The sequence below is a fragment of the Centroberyx affinis genome, unplaced genomic scaffold, assembly GCF_046629955.1.
Source record: "Centroberyx affinis isolate AG114_WGS23_722 - 3 ecotype Tasmania unplaced genomic scaffold, CSIRO-AGI_Caff_v1 ptg001004l_1, whole genome shotgun sequence".
In the NCBI taxonomy this organism is placed as follows: domain Eukaryota; kingdom Metazoa; phylum Chordata; class Actinopteri; order Beryciformes; family Berycidae; genus Centroberyx; species Centroberyx affinis.
The window spans coordinates 513,053-532,617 of NW_027279568.1; the positions used below are offsets into that span (position 1 = coordinate 513,053).

The window sequence follows — 19,565 nt, forward strand, 5'->3', positions numbered from 1 at the left end:
TCATCCACGTACTCTAACATTGTTTAATTTTGCATAACTGACTGAGAGTCTATATGATTGCAGTTGTACGTGTTTGCAAGATGAGAGTAAGTGAACCTGCGAGCCTCGGCCTGCGTCTTTGATCCACTCGGCTCTTAATTGAGTCAGCAGAGAGGAGACATCACTTGGGTTGTACACATCTACTGAGAAGTAATTCTCGTCCATCTCATGGGACATGATGTGTATTGATCAGATAAGACGGGCTTTCTTGAAAAGGGATAAAAGAAAAGCTTTTCTGTTTGTTTTGAAGGCCTGGCTCCGTGCGTGGAGGATTGTGGGTAATACATTAGGGAGCGTGGAAGGATTAGGGCGTAATGGGATTTTGAAAGCGTCTCTCTCCATAATGTACACTCTACTTAACAATATTGCAGATTATGTTGTAGATCAGACTTTTAAGGCCAAGTAGCCATTATCTGGCAGATATATGGTCAGTGTGACTGCACCCCTCACAGTATGATGAGCTTCCATTAGCTTCACAGACCGGTGATTATACAAACTCCCCATAGGACTTGCTCAGCTTAAGTAATGGTCTGGTCAGCAGCTCAAGACAGGTTAGAGTTGCCCTGCTAGGGAATTTCAAAGTTTACTTCAGCATCCCAGAATTGATTGGCCGCCGGGCTTCATGAGGTCTTTGGTTGAATGCGGTATTCGTAGAAGGATATGTTTCTGTCCAGTCGCTATCAGATCCACCCTGTAATCATATTAGTACTGTATTCTGCATAGTACTGCAAACCACAAGTCACCTGCCGAAGCTTTAATTCCCACAAAGAAATCCAGACTATTGACTAGTATTAAGTGTTCGTTCAACTCAAACATATCGATGAATTAAACTTAATCTAGTTGTTTTGAAATGTCTTCCACTCATTTCAATTGAGTGTCTTATTTTGACAGTAACTAATAGAGTGCGTATGCCTGTTTGCCCACAGTTGCCCTCCATGTGCTGAGAGCTTTATGGCGTTTTTATGAGTGGACACCAGAGATGCCTTGACTTTTCAGAGGTGATTAAGTGGCTACTCTTTGTTCAGAGTGGATGTCATAGTGTGTATTCAGCCAAGGTTAAAATGGCTTCTTTTTGTTTGTTTTTCCACTACAAACAGTGCGCATACTGTTTCCCTGTTGTCTCTGCTTTGACGCAAGAGGAACCATAATGATATCACCTGAGCCTGTATGTGCTGTAGTTCCATAATCAATACCTGTATAATGTTTCACTGACATTTTAATACTGCTGTTGTTGATGAGTGTGTGCCCAATTTAGCAAACTGAACCAAATGTACATTGCCTTTTACGGAAAATAAATAATTACAGAAGATCAAGAGATATTTGGCATTATTTACAATGGACTAATATACTATCTATACAATCTGTATTAACATGGTACATACAGTATGTATTGCTATTATGAGGTCTGGTACATAAGGTTTGTGATCCTATTCCCTATAGCCAGGCAGAAATGATCAATCCCATAGATTTAAAATAAGCTTCCTCAACTCGAACATTTAAATCTAACCCTTGCTTGTGATCTGAGTATATTTGCTTATTTATTTACTTGACTACAGTAATTGTGCCATCTCATACTGTATAGCATCACACTGACCCCACCCCCCCCTCCACCCCCCGCCCCAACCCCTTTATCTAAGATGCCCTCTGGCAGTCTGGCTCATTCACTCCGTCTCTGTTTCCTTGTCCTTGTTCCAGTGTAGCCTTACGTTTTCCTTTTTGGATGCCTCCAGGGTTAGATTACCCAGAGTGACTGTTCTGTGATGGATCAGCCGAGAGTTTTCCATTAGGTTTCTGTTTGTCACTTGAGGGATCCCCTCTGACACCGGTGGAGGGCCGCAGGGGAGTCCGGAGGCGGGGTAATGCCGAGGGAGACAGTTTGGAGTGGCTATCAGGCCTTTTTTCCCTAGTCAGATCCCATTGTGATAGAGAGGTATAAGGCTCCTGACATGGACGTCCAGCCAGACTGTGACGCAGCCCACAAGGCTGCCTAGAGACTCTGGTTGCTCCAATAAGGGGGCTAGAGCCAGATTACACAATACCCATTTGTTAACATTACCTTTCCTCATTGTGTTATCCAGCGCTTCTGGTGGCAGCTCTCCTTCTGGCCCTAATCGCTCTCTTATCTGTTGTGGCACCCTACATCTACCGGTACCTGTTTGTTTTCTTTTGACATTAGCCTCAATGAAAATATCATTCCTCATTGATTACTCTTCCAACATAACCAGACAGGCCATGCTTACTGTCTTCTTTAACAGGAGGCGTTGTACATCAAAGTTTATCAAGACCATTTGCTGCCGAGGCCCACAGTACTCAGTGGATAGTGTAAGTATTATGCTTCTACTAATGTGCAGTAAGCATTAGTTAAAGATCAATATGACACACAAAAGGCACAATTTGATTGATTCAAATTAGAACAATAAAATCAGAAACCATTCAGATCTATTTCCATCAAAATAGCACTCAAATCTTAGTCTCATTAGTATCTGCGGTCTTGTAAGTTATAAGACACATGAGGAAGCCCAATACGCTCCTGCTTCTCGAAAGTGCCCTAAAAACCTATTTATGTAAACTTTTATTTTATTTTCATGGTCATTTTTTTTCTATCTTTGTTCGTTTTCTCCTTTTCTCTACTCCTAGCTGTTCCTAGAATTAAAGTATTCAGAAGAGCACTATGTAAACTGAATGCATTAACATGATTTTATCACTTAACTTTCACAACAAAAGATTGCCTTTGTGCTATTTTTTGGAATCAAAAGTTAACTTTGCCTTGATCCAACAGTTACACATTGCATTATTTTCATTGGCCGACTGTGCAGCCTGAGACGCATCCTGAAATTGCCCTGAGACTCCAGTCGTCAAGCCGTTTGGGAGACAGTAATGGAATGATTGATACAAATGTTAGCAGAGCCAATTGTGCAACAGACTTAGCGATAGAGCGCTGTATCCGTCCACTCGTCTTGGTTAATGGCAAGAGCCGCTGTGTATTTTTGGTGAGCATGAATAGCTCCTCTCATCCTTCCATGCAAGATGTCTCTGTCTTCCATATGCCGTCTGGATGGCATTCAGATCCATCATAACATATTAGTGCTGGTGTCTTCCTGCTCTGGCTCTTTAAACTGCTGCTCTGAGGCCAGCGAGTCAGGCTAATCCAACTGGGAGGGCAACAGGCCAGAGTCATCCCAGTGCTGCCTTCAAAACAAGATGGGAAGAGCGGCGCCACCGCTCAGCACAGCTTGACCCAGTATGGAGAGATGCTGAACGCCCTTTCAAGGAATTCTGACCCATGTGGCAGCATTCATTTTTGCCTTAGTCAATGTTATCACATCTCAGAACAATTGATGGCCACAAGTTTGCAACAAGTTCGAACTAGTTTGCAATTAAAAATGCAAGCAACAAAATTAATTTCTTACACAGTAAATATAAGGTTTTTTTTGCAGCTGTATGATTATGTTAATGCTGTTATGCATTTTAAAATACTTGTGTGTGCTGTTTTGAAGCTTTGAAGCCATTGCACTGTGTTTAAACTTTAACATACACTCTGTCTGTGCAGGATGGAGCGCCCGCTTGTGAAGTGGAGGCTGCTACCACTAAACCTAAAGCGACACGTCTGCGCTCTCTGGACACTTTCCGGGGGTATGTTCACCATCAACAACAATGCTGTTTATCAGCCTATCACCACATGCGGCCCGTTCACATGTTAATTCTTTTTGGCCCAGTCTGAGGCATGATGAAGATCTACAGGCCCCGGCATAATGACTAATTACAGGGGTCACAGTCTGGCCACATGGTCCCTCAAGCTTTTGTTATCAGGCAATAGCTGTGGGCATGATTTCTGATATCTCTGCGTCTAGGGTTTGGAACAGCATGTTTCTGTTGGACAGGAGTGATGCATGTGATTGAATCTGGGCTCCCTGCTAGCCTTAATTGTGGCCTGGGGGTAGACACAAAGCACGCCTCTCTGGAAACAGGATGCTGGTGTGGCTTTGACCTCCCCCTTGCCAAATAATTGATGTAATAATACCGTCAACATATCAGCACACATCCACACGGCCATAGATCTCCTGCCAAAATGGAGAGGGAGAGGAAATCCAACGGCACAGAGGCAGCATCCAGCAAGACGACTGGCATCTCCTCCATCTGCGGCTTTCTTTTGGACGAAATGTGATCTCAAACCACCATGAATATGTGCTGAATTCAAAATACCACATTGTTTTATTTAATTTGGGGCCCAAATTGGTTTAGTGCATTTACAACAGAATTTTAAAAGGTTCAAGGAAAGGATAAATGAAAAACAATTTCTGTTTTATTTCCCTGTAGTTATAGTTTCCAGTTATTGCCCGAGTCTTGTTGAGTCTTATTAGTTGAAATGTCTCTCTGAGGTTACAGATACTTACATATTGATGTCCTTACTGGTTCCTGTAATACTGGAAATCTCATACCTGACAACACACTTAATCAAACTGTGACTCAGCGCTCAAGATTAACGCTGCCCGAGCCTCAACCCGATGACTTATGATCCATACCCCTGATAAGTAACAACTTTCTACAGAGAGCAGAGGCATCAGTCATCTGCCATAAATGCTGAAACATTTCTGAGGGCAGAGGCTTTTTCTTCTGAGCTGAAAGGTTTTCTGGTCATTCCTCAGACTGCACCGACATGATATACAGAGAACAGTAGACTTTGTTTGCACGTTAATTTTTCTAAAAGGATTTGGATTTTAATCTTGTGCCACGTTGCTAAAAGCCTGTCGCCGGCTCCCTTTCTGTCGGAAATCGCACAGTCAGTAGTTAGTTGTGCTTTACAACAGAAGCAACAGCTATTACAGCAAAACAATGGATTGTCAGTTGCGTTTCACACCAGGTGCCCGACTCATTCTGCGCCTTATTTTGACTGTGCTCCAAGTTTGCTCCTGCTTTGCTGTAATATGAGTTTAGGTATCCTTGATAATGCGCAGAAAGCAATACTGCTCATCGTGATATGCTTTAATGTTTGGCCACAGAGGGAAAAAAGCACCATGGCATTTCCACTCAAGCACCAGGCATTTATTATGACTAGATTGGGTTTCCATGTACTTGATGTGGCCAGTGATAATGTAAGTAGGTAACTCAATACTCAATAGTGATAGAGTGTAACTATCCATTTGCAACGGGGGAATGTACTGAGCTAATACTCTAATTGGTAATGCATGTACAGTGATCCAAATCAAAGAAGTCCATAAGCGTCTATCAGTAAGCCATAACCAGTTGTCATTGCCATAACACAGACACGTCTATCTACAATCTGATAGCTATAAATCACGGACACTGATTCCCGGACATGAATTAAGTCTATTATTGAACTGACAAATATTCAATAGAGGGCTTCAGAGGGATACAGTATTTATGACTAAGCTGATTAGAAACCAGGAAACCAGCCCATGATGCTGCGGCCAGAAGATTTTCTCAGCCTTTCTGTGTTTGTTTTGAATTCACATTAAATTAATTAAGCCCTTGTAGTTTCCCTTCATCAGAATTAGCAGCCAATGTCATGTGTGTGTGGCATCGGTAATGTAATCTGACTAAAATGGTGCTATTATGACGGGAGGCCTCGGAATCAGACACCCAAAGTGTTTTAATTAAAAAGATGGGCAATAAGTCTGTATATTGCAGTGATTTGCACTGGGTCTCATCTGGATAGTGATTTAACCTTTGTCTTACTCACTATGGCAACTAATGGATATATTCGTCAAAATTGAAATGAGAGAGAGAGACAGAGAGAGAGAGTGTGTGTGTGTGTGTACATGCACACATGCACCAGGGTTTACTCTACTTTAATAGCCCTTTTGAGATGATAGTGGCCGATTAAAATCTTGTATCAGCAGGTTAGGGCTAAAAGGAGCAGTAATGGCTTGGTGCACCTCTTAATTGAATCTGGGCAGAAAAACAAGGGGAGGCAGAGGGAGATACAGTGCACCTTATCAGACAATCTTTTCCTTGGAGGTTGTCTTAATCTCCTTATGGCTCTTAAAGACCCCTTTATGTTTTTTTTTCTCTTTGATTAAATAACGCATGAATCAAAAGCATAAATGAAGGTTTTATAGATGATGAAAGGATTGAAGCCGGACTCCTTGGCAGGTTTGTGTTGTGTAACGCAGCCTCCCGGTTCCTGACATGCAGTGCAAACACCTTCTCCCGTGGCGGCTGATTCAGTGTAGCACTCCATCACGTGCGCTGCGTTTCGCCGGCTTTGGCTAGCGCTAAAGTATAAAGTGTATCATATATTAGAGGCAAAGTCTTTGCTCAGCACTCCTGCTTGAGGAGATCCAGAGGACAAGTGTTCATTTCCTGAGTGATTCATAATGCTTAGATTGCATTACCTTGCATTTGGTGTGTGACAGAATAAAAGCCCCTCCCCTCCTGGCCTCTTTAACTTTAATTCACAAGTTAATGTCTGTATGGAAATCAAAGGATTAGAAGTCATGTGCTTAGAAAGCAGTTATGATTATTTTGGTCTGTGTTTCATGTGTTTATGATATCCTAAAAAGGTGACATGATCATTTTCACACAGATTTCCGTTTACCCTGGTGTCTGAAATGTAATCCAGTAATTACAGAATAGCATTACTGAATCATTGAATAATATGACATTTGATTCTTGCTTTGTATTTTTACTCTTTGCAGGTTTGCCCTGACCGTGATGGTTTTTGTGAACTATGGTGGAGGAGGCTACTGGTTCTTTCAACATGCACCGTGGAATGGTTAAGTAGCCTACAGTACAAAACATACAAAATATTAGGACCAATATTGAGTTGCACCCCCCTTAAGGGTTTAAAATACTTGTTTATCTTGTCTCCTCCCCTTCCTCTACATCTCCCCTCTATGATGCAAGTGGATTTAATAGGTGGAATCAATAAGAACCCATAGCTTTTACTTGGACTTTGTGTCATGGAAAAAGTAGGTAGTCCTCATATTTATGTCCACTTGGCCTCTTTCCATGCAGTGCCTGAAATGCAATGAATGTGTGAACCTAACACTGTAATGCGATGGCAGCGTTCTCCTCATCATGTTTAGAGCATGCGCATCCCGTTGCCACTAATTATGATCAATGCCGTCTTAAACCAAACAGATGTGATGCCATTCTTCATCTGGGCCAAATCTAAGGCCCGCTCCATCGATGTTTATTATTATTAACAAGCAAGGAGGAGACGAGGAGGAGGAGAGATGCGTGTTCATATGTCAGCTGGGAAAATATGGCTGGGGAAAATGAATGAGTAATGCTCTCCCCTCCCTTAGACAACACTCCCTTGGCCCTTGAGCAAGGCATTTAACCCCCAGTTACTCCAGTGGAGCTGCTCAGTGTCTGACAGCAGGAGACTGTGGTTGTACTGGGCAGCTCCAGGTGTGAATGTGTGGAACTGAATGTGAAGCAGGGTGTCGCTGAAAAAGAGCAAGCATGCTCAGTCATCTTTCCCTGGATAAATAAAGGTTAAAATATCAAAAAATGTCATGGAGACTATTATGAAATTTCCATCGTCATTTAGAGGCAAACTCAGTTTAAATTTTCTAATAGCCTTTTAGTCACATCTGCAGAAGTGTATTGATTTCAAGGGTGGTTTGATTAATATTTTCTTTGCTACAGGGTTGCTACTGTCATAGGAGTTTGGATATTTATTAATCACAGAAAATGGCACTATAATGACAAAAAACGGTACTTTAAGCACATTACATTGTTATGAATTGACCTTGTAGTCTATTTGGATTATCAGGACAAGATAAGAGCAAAAAAATGTATACTGGCTTGAAATTAAAAAATGTCTGTCTAGTTAATATTACTAACCTAATTGTATGTTTCTGTATTTGTTCCAGGTCTTACTGTGGCAGATCTTGTCATGCCATGGTGAGTCCCATAAGCACAATAAGTAGTTCATATACACATACGTTTATTTTGAATAACATAACGCTGTTGTTTCTTTACAAGGTTTGTGTTCGTCATTGGGACGTCGGTGGTGTTTGCGTTCAGATCCATGCAGAAGAAAGGCGTCGTCCGTGTGCAGCTGCTGCGCAAACTCACCTGGAGAACGCTCGTCCTCCTGCTGCTCGGCTTCTGTTTCCTCAACTACTCTCCCAGAGACGGGCCATGTAGGTACACACCGCTCCTCTGACAAACATCACACATTATCGTGCTCTGTGTGAAATTAAATATAGTGTTTTTTTTCTTTAGGGAACAAATGCATCCTGTCTGTGGAGGTGTTTGTTCTGCCTTTTGTTTGCTGTGAACTGGGAACATGATTAAAAAGTGAAGGCTTTAGCATAACCAATAACAGGTCCAGTTGCCACATGTAAGCCATAATCACCAGTGGAGATGGATGGAGGGTTTTCTTAATGTTAGTGCACCTGTTCACCTGAAAAAAATGAGTCAGTGAAAGCAGCTGCATTTGCTATTAAAAGAAATACATTAAGAAACACTGGACAGTTTTGGCACTGATTCTCTATGGCAAGTCATTTTAAAATTTCATTAGGAGCACCCATTTCCATTTCTATATTATGTTCTTGCAGGGGAGACTATTACGCAGCTACCATCTTGCTCCTTCATAATATACTGCACATGGCTTTCATAATGTCCAATTAGTCAGGTACATAGACAAAGAGCAAGATGCAGGGAGGGCTGGGCTTCCAGGGACGTGACAGAGGTAAAGGAGGGAAGCTGTTACAAAAAAAAAAAAATCCCTATTTGAGCGTCCACCTGGGGACGCAGCGGGCGCCCTTCACACATTAGCCAGCCCCGGTGCTAATGGACTTTCCTGGGTGGATGTCTCTGTAACTGGGTTAACAAAAATATTGTTATTGTGTGTGCCATCGCAAAAAAAATCCCAGCACCAGGGGACGTTTAACAGAGGCAGATTGAGCAAAAACAAGCTCTGTGGTAATGGACAATTACCAACAGATAGTGTTACACGCTTCAGCCCCATGCAGCTGCTGTAGACGCCGCTGTCGGAGCTGCTCACAAAACGACTTTTTACCATAAACTGCAGGTTTGTCCTCTGTCTCCAAGGACGTCCTCGGCCGCTCGGTCCCGGGGTTTGATCTAATAAGAGAATGGAGTCATATGATGCGGCTCAATATGTGCAGCCGTTTCAATGTCAGACGTGCCAGAATAAGGTGTGAACTCAACTTTGAGTCATTTCACATAAACAGAGCCGTGGTTAGATGTCCGAATCATGGTCATATTGGTTTTACACCATCAGCATAACACGTCGCTGTTGTCATGTGAAAACCTCAAAGCTCCAATTTTGGTTATTTTCATATTTTAACTTTGACTGAAGGATTACACGCTTCTCTATGGGTTGAGAAAATGAAACAGGCCTTGATATCATGAAACCCTTTCAAAACCCCATAGGATGAACTGAAAAATGCATGGCAGTCAAGCTGAAAACAAGGCTGTTTTTTTCTCAGTTCTCATTTTGGGGATACAAGGTTTTCACCCGACAACGACAATGTTTTCAGCTGCCTTGTGCTCCAGGTGACAGTGCATTTTTAATATTTCAAATTGGATTATTTGCTAGTATTTCTTCTTTATTGGTGCACAGAGCAGGTGAGATCAGAGAGTCAAATTTGAACCCTACAGGGAATGCACTGCAGTCCACTGACCTGCAGAACTCCGTCTCATCTTTGATTTAAAAAGTCCTATTTTTGAAAAGTTTGTAGCTCGACTGTTCGCTCTACTTGGTGATGGCTTTATTCAGTTCTGTTCACTTCCACTGTGGAATCATTTTCACTCAATCTCTCACAGAAAGTGCTCAGAGATTGGAAGTGGGCACCAGCCCGCTTTCACTTCTTAAATGATATTGAACGTTTAAAAAAGGGTCTCCATTTCACAAAAAGAGGGAAGAATTGATCAGAAGCTGAAGGTAGGTAGGAGAGGTGCTGTCAAACAAAATGTGAAAATATGCATGTCAGTTTGCAGCAGATAAACTTAAAACTGTGACTTTTTTGGGGCGGATTTTGAAGGCTTGCTTTTTATTTAACTTTGAGGTGATGTTGCAAGGGACAGATGCAGAAAGCTGTGAAAGGGGGTGTAACCTGCAGACCTAACAAAAGTGTCATTAGTCATTGGAAGAGCTTCCTCTATTCCTGTGAGAAGAGAGATTTCCGCCTCTTATTTGATTTGTCCAGATCAATGATTGGGATTACATTGTTTTTACAGCACTTTGTGCGGCAAAGAGGTTTTCAATTAACTAATGTGCAGATTACCATCAATCTCTCCACCAAAGGCCATTCCTATCCTCCCCAATTTGCTGAGACCAAGAGATAACTGGGAATCTTTGATTAGCTTCCCACCTCCTTGACACACACCTCCACATCCGAAAGGCTGACACCATTTCCTCCACCATGACCTCCTGCAGTGCTGTCCGTCATTCTCCTTCAGGGAACAATATTTTTTTTTTTTGACCAATATCATAAATTTCCTGTTTTATAGTTCGCTCAAGTCAGCAGGAATAGCTTCTCACTGCTGAGTTATATCTGCATCTTTTCTTATTAGATCTGAGCTCATAAATTCATGAAATATTCACATCTATGCAGCTGCAGCTCATGTTGTGTATACCAGTGTGTGTGTGTGTGTGTGTGTGAGGACCACAGTTGTGTTGTGAGGGGTCATGCTGTGTGTGTTTGTTGACCATGTTCCAGTGTCCTGGTCCTGGCTGAGGATCCCCGGAGTCCTGCAGCGTCTGGGGTTCACCTACTTTGTTCTGTCTCTCATGCAGACTTTCTGGGGCCAGACAGAAATCCCACTGCGAGGGGTGAGCAGCTCTGTCAAGTTCACTTTCACCAGTCATCAGTCATCATGGTCATTATATACCAGGAAGCAACCTTAAAGGAAAAATCCACCCTTAAACACTTTAACACTGTTTAAAAAAAAGCATTGGTGCTGTATCTTGCATTTCTGGGCCCATTTTGTACTACAATGGAGTTTAATAGCAGGACATTTTTCAGCTAAAACCTCAATGGTAAAGATCAGGTTTTGGTGTCAGTTCCACAGAATCAAAGAGCGAGGGCTCTTTCTAGAGCCGCCATTTTGCACCAACATTCAACAATCATATAGGGAGAAATCCATTGTAGAAGAGGCAGAGATACCAATTTCTCCACTGACAGCCTCAATAGGCCAGAATGCAATGCAGCTACAAGACATGTTGTTTTTCGGGTAAGGGGTGCAACTCTGTTTTTCTCAACTTTTTCTCAATAGCAGTTCACTCAAGTTCACGTTCCTTCTCTGGCAGTTATTGAAATGTGCATGAATTCTGGGAAATGTAGGCAATCACTAACTGAAGTAGAAGTAGCCAAGGCAGGTTGAGGAAAAGTGGGTACATCAAAAAGGTAAATTACAACACTTCATCAATAAATAACTCCTGGAATGTATTGAACATCACAGATTAATGAATGTAATAGAGTCTGAGGGTGGATTTTTCCTTTAAAAGATCCTCTTTTGTTTAAGAATTATTGTTTTGTCTCCATATTTGGTGCTAAGCAGTCACTGCTGTGACGTCTTTTTCCTTGGATTCTATTCATTCATTTATATGAAAATGTCATGGATTACTACTTTAAGACTATTTCACTTAACATGAACTCTGTATGGTGCAGTATCACTGGTGGGGCCCGGTCCAGGATGTGGTCCTTTACTGGCCTGAGTGGCTGTTCATCATCCTGCTGGAGACAGTATGGCTGTGCCTCACCTTCCTCATGCCTGTACCCAACTGCCCCGCGTAAGTCCAACTGGCCACAGTGTAAATCATTGCATGGCTTGCGCTGTCATGCGATTGGCCAAACCCAGTGGCTGTGTAACCGCACTGTTACTGCTCATTTATATTACCTCACCAATATGGTAAAAGTATAAATTGCTTCCATTTCTCTGTGCCGAGGTGATTTTCTATTTGGGCCGTTGTGGTGCAGCGGTGGTGTTAGTCTGCACCATGTGTTGCCGGTGTTATGAACCGCTGTGATTTATGGGTCTGTGGTGGATGCTTCAGAGGGCATAATTAGCCAATCTCAGTCTGTCATGTGCAATAAGAGGAGCAGAGGCAGAGGATCCATCTTCCTCGCTCGGTGTCTCCCTCCTCTCTATCCTGCTCAGTGCTGCTTTTTGTGGGGGGGGTTTCATCCCGTCTCTGTGCCTGACCCTGCACAGAATGGCTGTATGGAATACAGTGTTTAAAGCTTAGGAGTTCACATGGTAGCACTCTGCTTCTCACAGCCCTTTGTATTTTTCCAACACCTGACTGATTTTGTTTTATTATGGAATGTGGGGTGAATTAAAGTTGTGGCAACAAATTTATCTCATACAAAGTGTAGAAAAACAACCTGCCTGAGGAGCTTAGGCTGGCTGAATCTGTATCTTCTTCTTAAAACTAATTTTTACAGACTTTTATGTATTGATTTTTTTTAACTGCTCTTGATCTGCCTTTAATGGTTTACTTTTCTGATTCTTAATTTGCTTTCATTGCTTTTTACTACAAGTTTTATCTGTTTTTTGTTTTGCTTTTTACTACTTTGTAAAGCACTGTGTAATTGGTTTTTGAAAAGTGCTATACAAATAGAGATGATGATGATGATGATGATGATGATGATGACACTCTTGTTTCCTAATAGAGGTTATTTGGGAGCTGGTGGAATCGGTGATAATGGTCTCTATCCTAACTGCACTGGGGGTGCAGCAGGATACATTGATAGGTGGATGTTTGGCAACAACATGTACAGATATCCCACATGCAGGGTAAGAGCTTTCTCATGCACCGTTCATTATCTTATATAATCACAAATCCATTCACAGATGGAAGTAAAACCCTCAGAACAACCCAGTTGGTCCTTTTCATTTTGCAGGAAATGTATCAGTCCACGCAGCCCTTCGACCCAGAGGGGCTTCTGGGTACAATTAACTCCATTGTCATGGGATTCATGGGGATGCAAGTAAGATCATGTATTTCTCTTGTATAATTCAATAAATTTTACAGGATGAACATACTGTTCCTATGCCAGTTTTTTAAAGGTCCCATATTATACAGTTTTCATGATTTTGTTTTCGGAATTACAATGGCTCAGGATGAGAATAATGTTCTCCCTGATGTTTTGCAAATAAATATAGTTTAGTTAAAAAGGTAATTTAATGAATGAATGTGAAGACTAAGTCCTAACAATACTGGACTCTGATTGGCTGACAACAGCAGCTCTTCTACTTTAAATGAGGTAAACCTGCTGAGTGAAGGCTTTCCAGTTCAGATGCTGCAAACTGGCCTGATTGGAAGGATTTCAGTAATCCTTTAATGAGGGAGCCAATCAGGACCAAGTTCAGTTGTGGTGCATTTCCTGGAGTTAGTCTGAAATAACTAAATGCTGGCTTTTTGAAAATGCAATAACTTTAAATTTAACCCACTCAAACAAAATCAAAGTTTGACATTGTCTCCATTAAATATCTTTGTTCATATATGTATTTAAACAGAGAAACATTTGAAGTCCTATAACAGGTCCTCTTTCAGAAAAGAATCAGTGACGTTCCCTCATTGTAGCATAAATCCAATATGTTAATAACGACCTCCCTTGGTTTGTGAGACTGCAGTTAACTCAGTACCTAAATGGAGGCTGTCTGAAAGTCATCCTCCCGCCTCATTGTAAGTGCACAGCTGCCTGCCCTGCCTTATTGACGCTGAAATGTTGTCAGAAAGTGAAGAAAGAGCTTTGGGTCTTTAGGCCGGAGTCTGTGAGGCAGCTCACACACTTTGATGGCCACAGTGTCACATATAAGCATTTTGTGCGGTGGGAAGTTGCCATGCAAAAGCGGCCGCATTGCTCAATTCCCAGTGGGCGGTTAGCCTTGAGCCCTTCAGTCATCGAGTCTTAGACGACACGCCAGGTGTCCGCTGCCCTCCTCTGTGTTAGCCTGCGCTAATGTCCTCGGCTGAGACATATTCATCATCACCAAATTAATCAGAGAGCGCGGATGACTTACACCCCACATCTGGCTCGGCGGGATAGGGGAAAAGTGACGGGACGGGTCAGGGACGCGGCATTGACACCCACATCCCCGGGCCTATTCGGCAAATACATTGACAAGCCGGTTGTTGGTGTTTACATGGTATTTCTCATTAAACGTAGGATTGAATGAGCTGTGGTCTCTGCGCTTATCTCTGTCTCCTTCTCCACAGGCGGGGAAAATTATCATTTTCTACAGGGGAGCGAATGTCCGCATCCTGTGTCGATTCCTGGTGTGGGCCGTCATCCTGGTACGTCACGTCACATGGAGGTTTTAAACAGCTGGGAAAGTCATTCATGTCTTAGTCTTGGTCTGTCGCAACACCTCAAACCAGGAATTGCAGTCTGATACGATGCAATTGATAATTTGAAACACAAGAAAAAAAATCACTCAAATATGAAACATTAGATGCCTTCCTGCTCTTAATTTCTGTTACATATGACTCACACAGCAGAGAGTACTTTTAAATGTCTTGCTGTTTTACTTAGGTAAACTCATGTCATGTGTTTTTCCAGCTACTCACTTATTAGTCATAGTTGCCGAAAAGCGTTCATTAGCAGGACCTGGCAGAAGACGTGTGTGTGTGTGATCTCAGCACAATTAAACAACAGGCCATGTGTGGCCGTGTTTCCGGGCAGACATGGGTATCCAGCGCCTCGGGGGATACACACTGTCTCGCATTGCCCTGGTGTGTCTCACATGTGGTTTAAGAATATAAGATTTGAGCATATTACTTACACTGAGCTCCAACATGGGAAAGAGCTCATGTTTTCCTCTCCATGTACTAAAATCTGCTGAATAGCATGGTTAGCTCATACGTTTCCTCCCCAGACACAATAGACCAAGCAGATGATATTATAGATAAAATAGTGTGATGGGCTTGTGTTTTTACTTATGATGTAGAATAAAGTCCATTCAGATCCAGATCCAGAATGTTGTTGCGTGTAAAGATAAATATCTTCATTAGAAACAACTGACACCGTTGAAAACAAGTTAATGAATCGGCTCGGATAGCATGGAGGTCATATTTGTTTTGGATCAGCGCTCATTCTGGGTGGTCCCAAAATATATAAAAAAAAAGAGGCAAGCTGGCCCGCAATTTCATTTAGAGGGGGAATGTGTCCCACTGGGAGAGGCCAAGTGTTATACGAGATGACCCGTTTTGCATTTGTAAACCTACGAAAGCAGGCCTGTCTGCTCTAACGAGATTGACAGAATTCCACGTAGAAAGCCCAGGCTTCGTAAATCGCGCGCGGTCACCGTTTTGCGTATAGAGAGATGCTGCAGGGATGTGGCTAGTCTGCAAAAGGGGGTTAAGTAGGAGCCTCCATGCTGCGGAGGCAGACATCCTGAACTGCCAGCGCTGTGACCTGGAGCGATGATGGAGAGGAGTTGGCTGCATCACTGAGCCTTTGAAATCAAACTACGCAGGGGGAAAAAAAACGAAAGGGCCAATAGACTCGGCCAGGGAAGCACACACACACACACACACACAGAAAGAGAAATAGATCCCATTAGCTTTAAGCTGTTTAATTGTTGTATGCCTATTCTGTTATTTTAGATATCAGGTTCTGTATGGGGAATATTTGTTTGACAGATGTGATTAAACCAACCTGAAGGGTCTTTTGAGGAAGGAAACATCCTGATTTGTTAACTTTGTCATGCCAATAAAACATCTGTCAAGTAGTTGAGGCAGCTTTTATTTTTTTTGAGAGTGAGTACAAATCCTGCTAGGTGAGAATCAATTGGAATTCTGCAGTGACTATTTAATGTCATTAGCCTCAATTCCTAAATGACAAATCTCCCCAGTATGTCTTCTGGTGCTGAATCTTATTGACTATTATTGTATGGCGGGTGGCTGGAGGGAGCTGAAATAAATTAGATCCATTTGGCTCCTCCCAGAGGCACAGGGTGATAAAGTAAAGCGTGTTGAAATAAATAAACATTAGGCAGTTTCACCAGCCCACATTTGCAATGCACAATCTGGGTTTTTCTATCTCACGGTTCACCAGATAGATTATAGATTATATACTGTGGGCATAATGTTGGAGATCATAGATTCAGGATCATACGTATTTAGCAGTAAATCGATACATGCAGTTAAATCCCAGTTATTGAAATGAGACAATAAAAGAAAAGTAAATTAGATTTCCTCACTTTGAAATGGCTTCATATAGAGCAGGACATTTTTATTGATTCTGTGAGCAGATACAGGCTATGTGTGAAGCATGAACACGGCGTTTCACCGCCCCATGTGCTCTGCTTATGTATTTGCTTTGTGTTGCTTTCTTATTTGATCTCGCCAGCTAAACCTATTTATAGTCCTCCAAAGTTAAGTGTTTTGCCCAACACAGAAAGCAAAATTAGTTTTAGTGATTGGCCTGCTCTTGATATTGACTTTTCTAATAGGATTTGGCCTTGGAGGGGCGGCAGGAAGCTGTGTTTGAACTGCCTCTTGTTGCAGACATGTGCTCTTGACATTAGCGGGTCCCCTCGGTGCAGGAAGGAGCTCATTTCTGCAGGCACCCAACCACAGGATTGGTATTATGCACCGGAGGTTCGCAGACCCCAGAAAGTGTTGACTACTGTAAAGACGGGCCGGCTGTCACAGTACAGTAACGCTGCAGCGCGAATTCTACGGCTGATGAGGGATTGATATCGAGGGGCGGCCATGCATCTTCTTCCTAATAAACAACAGCCCATGTTAATTAAAGTCCAACGATCAGGCTCCCAGAGTGAGAGATTGAAATTGAGCGATTGCCCCACATACCAGCCCCATCCCACATCCTGCTGCCTGCATAGCCTGGAGACTCAATCCAGCCCCGGCTAGGCTATTTCCACACCATCGATTCTGTCATCCATACAGATGATGGATATCCACCTAACAAGCATGTTTGGACCCTGATCCATTGCCCTGGGTTTCTCTCTGGAGTACAAAATGTTTTTTCAAATATCCAGTTTATATGTAAAGGTAAATAGATGACACAATAAGCTTTTATTGATGTACAGTCCATCAAAATGTAGCTCAGCTGCATCGTGGTTAATAAGGCAGTGGAGTCATCAGGGCCTCAAATGGATTTACCACCACTATGTGCAGCATGGAGTCTGACAGCTGGAGGTGGCTCTCTTTTAGGAGAGCTACATTCCAGTGTGGAGTGTCAAAGTGGTGTGTTTGGAGTCTTCTGTGTGTGTGTGTGTGTGTGTGTGTGTGTGTGTGTGTGTGCGTGTGTGAGAGAGAGAGAGAGAGAGAGAGAGAGACCCGAGGGACCTTGTTCATCTGGGTCTCAGATAATCGGTTAATCTGCCGGACTCGCTTGATTCTGTTGCCCCACGTTTTAGCGGCCCAATACCGCTTGCTTTATCGCCCTCCATCGATTTGAAATCTGTTTCATTTCCACCCTCAGGGAATCTCCGCAGCCATCCTTTCTAAGTGCACGCGAGACGGAGGATTTATACCTGTCAATAAAAACCTTTGGTAAGTGCTTCCTGACCCTCTAAATCCAGCCACTTTCCTCACAAAAGAAAGGATGAGTTTCCAGCAGGCACAAATCAAGGCCACTAAAACACGCGTTTACTTACCTCTAACGACAGCCACGACTGTAAATAATCACCCACGGCTGTCAAGGGGTGTGAGGCGGAGCGGTTATACATCCTCCGACATTATCACTCTTCCTAACGGCCAGCAAAATAAAGGATGCTTTATACTCTCTGGCCTACCAGCCGTCAAGGCAGAAACACTTTCCATTTTACCAGCTGTGAGCGATGGAGTGGGATCGGTTTCTGGGAACAGCATCTATATTACCGCTGTACAGTACACCCAGTCTAACTATACCCAGATTATACTGTCTCTCATATGCCTTTTATGGCAAAACAAAGACATGTATTTCATAAACGCCAGGTCATGATTTCGCATGAAATACGACGTGATTGCCACCTGAGATGCGCAGATTACTTTACGACCCGTGCGTTCGGCCCCGCTCCCACGCCACCTATAATACCACGTGAATCATTTTAATGTTGCATCAGGAAGAACACCATTTCATCTGTGATGTGTAAGCAAATTCCTCATGATGTTCCGCAGGGGCCCTCGGCGTAGCTGCGCTCATCCCTCCCCATTACCTGCCCCGCTTTTATAGGCAGTTCATCATGCACAGGTTATTGAGCTCTTGAGTACGAGTCCCTGCCTGGATGTCTAGAAGTAATTAACTCCCCGCCCAAGAGTCTTTTTTGGCCCCACTTCAGCCGAGATAAAAGATGCCTACTGCGGGGAGGCTCCGGGAGGCAGCCATTTTACATTAGATGATATTACATCAAACATTCTTGCACTTAGGAACAGACAGGGACATGGCAGGCTGGCACGGCTCCACGGGGCGCGTGCCAGGGATCCACTACTGACGCTGATGCTTTATACCGGCCCAGCAAACCGCGCCGCAGCTCAGGACCCCCATTTATCTGCAGCACACGATTGATAGACTCTGTTTTTACGCCCTCGCTCACGCCGTCCCTGGAAATGTTTTAATGACACCTAACTGTACGCTGTAAAATGTTGCTGTAGCTGAGCTAACCAAGTCTGTTTCTGGTGTGGACTCTCAGGTCTTTGTCCTATGTGATGTGTATGGGCTGCTTCTCCTTCCTGCTGCTGGGGGCCATGTACTTTGTCATGGATATCAAGGGCTGGTGGGGTGGACAGCCATTCATTTTCCCAGGTACTGTATATTCATGGAGCAAAGGGCTCAGTGAATTTCCACTCCAGACAGTATGACAATATTAAGACATTCAACTGGAGGGCTGAGAGTCTGCATGATTTCATTCCACCCAAACACTACAGCAGCTGATTTCACTGATTAGTTCCTTCTCTTTGGTTGAAGTTGTGCTAATTAGTGAAATCACCTACTTTAGTGTTTGTTTGGAATGAAACTCTGCAGACCTTCGGCCCTGGCACATGGTTGCCCGTCCCTGCCTTTAACACCTTAGTTAAGCATGATACTGGCCAAAAACAGAATCTTCTGATGACGGTCTGTGGTTTTCTCCTGTGCTCCTCAGGGATGAACTCTATCTTCGTGTATGTGGGCCACTCACTCCTGGGTTTCTACTTCCCGTTCAGCTGGGAGATGCGTTTCCAGCAGAGCCACTGGGAGTGGCTGTTCCAGGGCCTGTGGGGAACCTCGCTCTGGGTCCTTATTGCCTACCTGCTCTACAGGAAGAAGTTCTTCCTCAAAATCTAATGCCCCCTCTCATTCTGTACATGCCATTATCTTATTTTTTATTCAACATTAATTAAAACGTTTTTAAAGCACTGTTGCTGGTTAAGTATATATTATAACATTTGTGGGAGTTGTGGGAATCCTTGGCCTGTATGACATGTGTCAAACAGCATTTGCAAAAACTTTTTATGGTTTGATTTAGCCTACTGAAGTGCCAAATGGGTGGGGTTTTCCACATAGTCAGTTTAGTTTACTTTTCTATAATTTACCTGAATAGCACTGATGCTAGTTCCCCACCCATTTGATAAAGCATACAGCTCAGAT

The 19,565-nt window shown here is 43.0% G+C and overlaps 2 protein-coding genes across 2 annotated transcripts in view; both read left to right on the forward strand.

Moving 5' to 3' along the window:
* The window catches only part of ret (ret proto-oncogene receptor tyrosine kinase), a 45,253-nt gene that overhangs the window by 2,401 nt on the left and 23,287 nt on the right, over window positions 1-19,565 (forward strand). The window lies entirely within an intron of this gene.
* On the forward strand, window positions 81-19,262 carry LOC139646815 (heparan-alpha-glucosaminide N-acetyltransferase). The gene is made up of 13 exons (XM_071522555.1): window positions 81-86; window positions 3,590-3,672; window positions 6,699-6,775; window positions 7,884-7,914; window positions 7,996-8,156; window positions 10,704-10,816; window positions 11,655-11,776; window positions 12,660-12,783; window positions 12,891-12,977; window positions 14,210-14,287; window positions 17,442-17,512; window positions 18,607-18,743; window positions 19,081-19,262. Exons 1-13 carry the CDS (start codon window positions 81-83, stop codon window positions 19,260-19,262), a joined length of 1,272 nt encoding a protein of 423 aa, XP_071378656.1.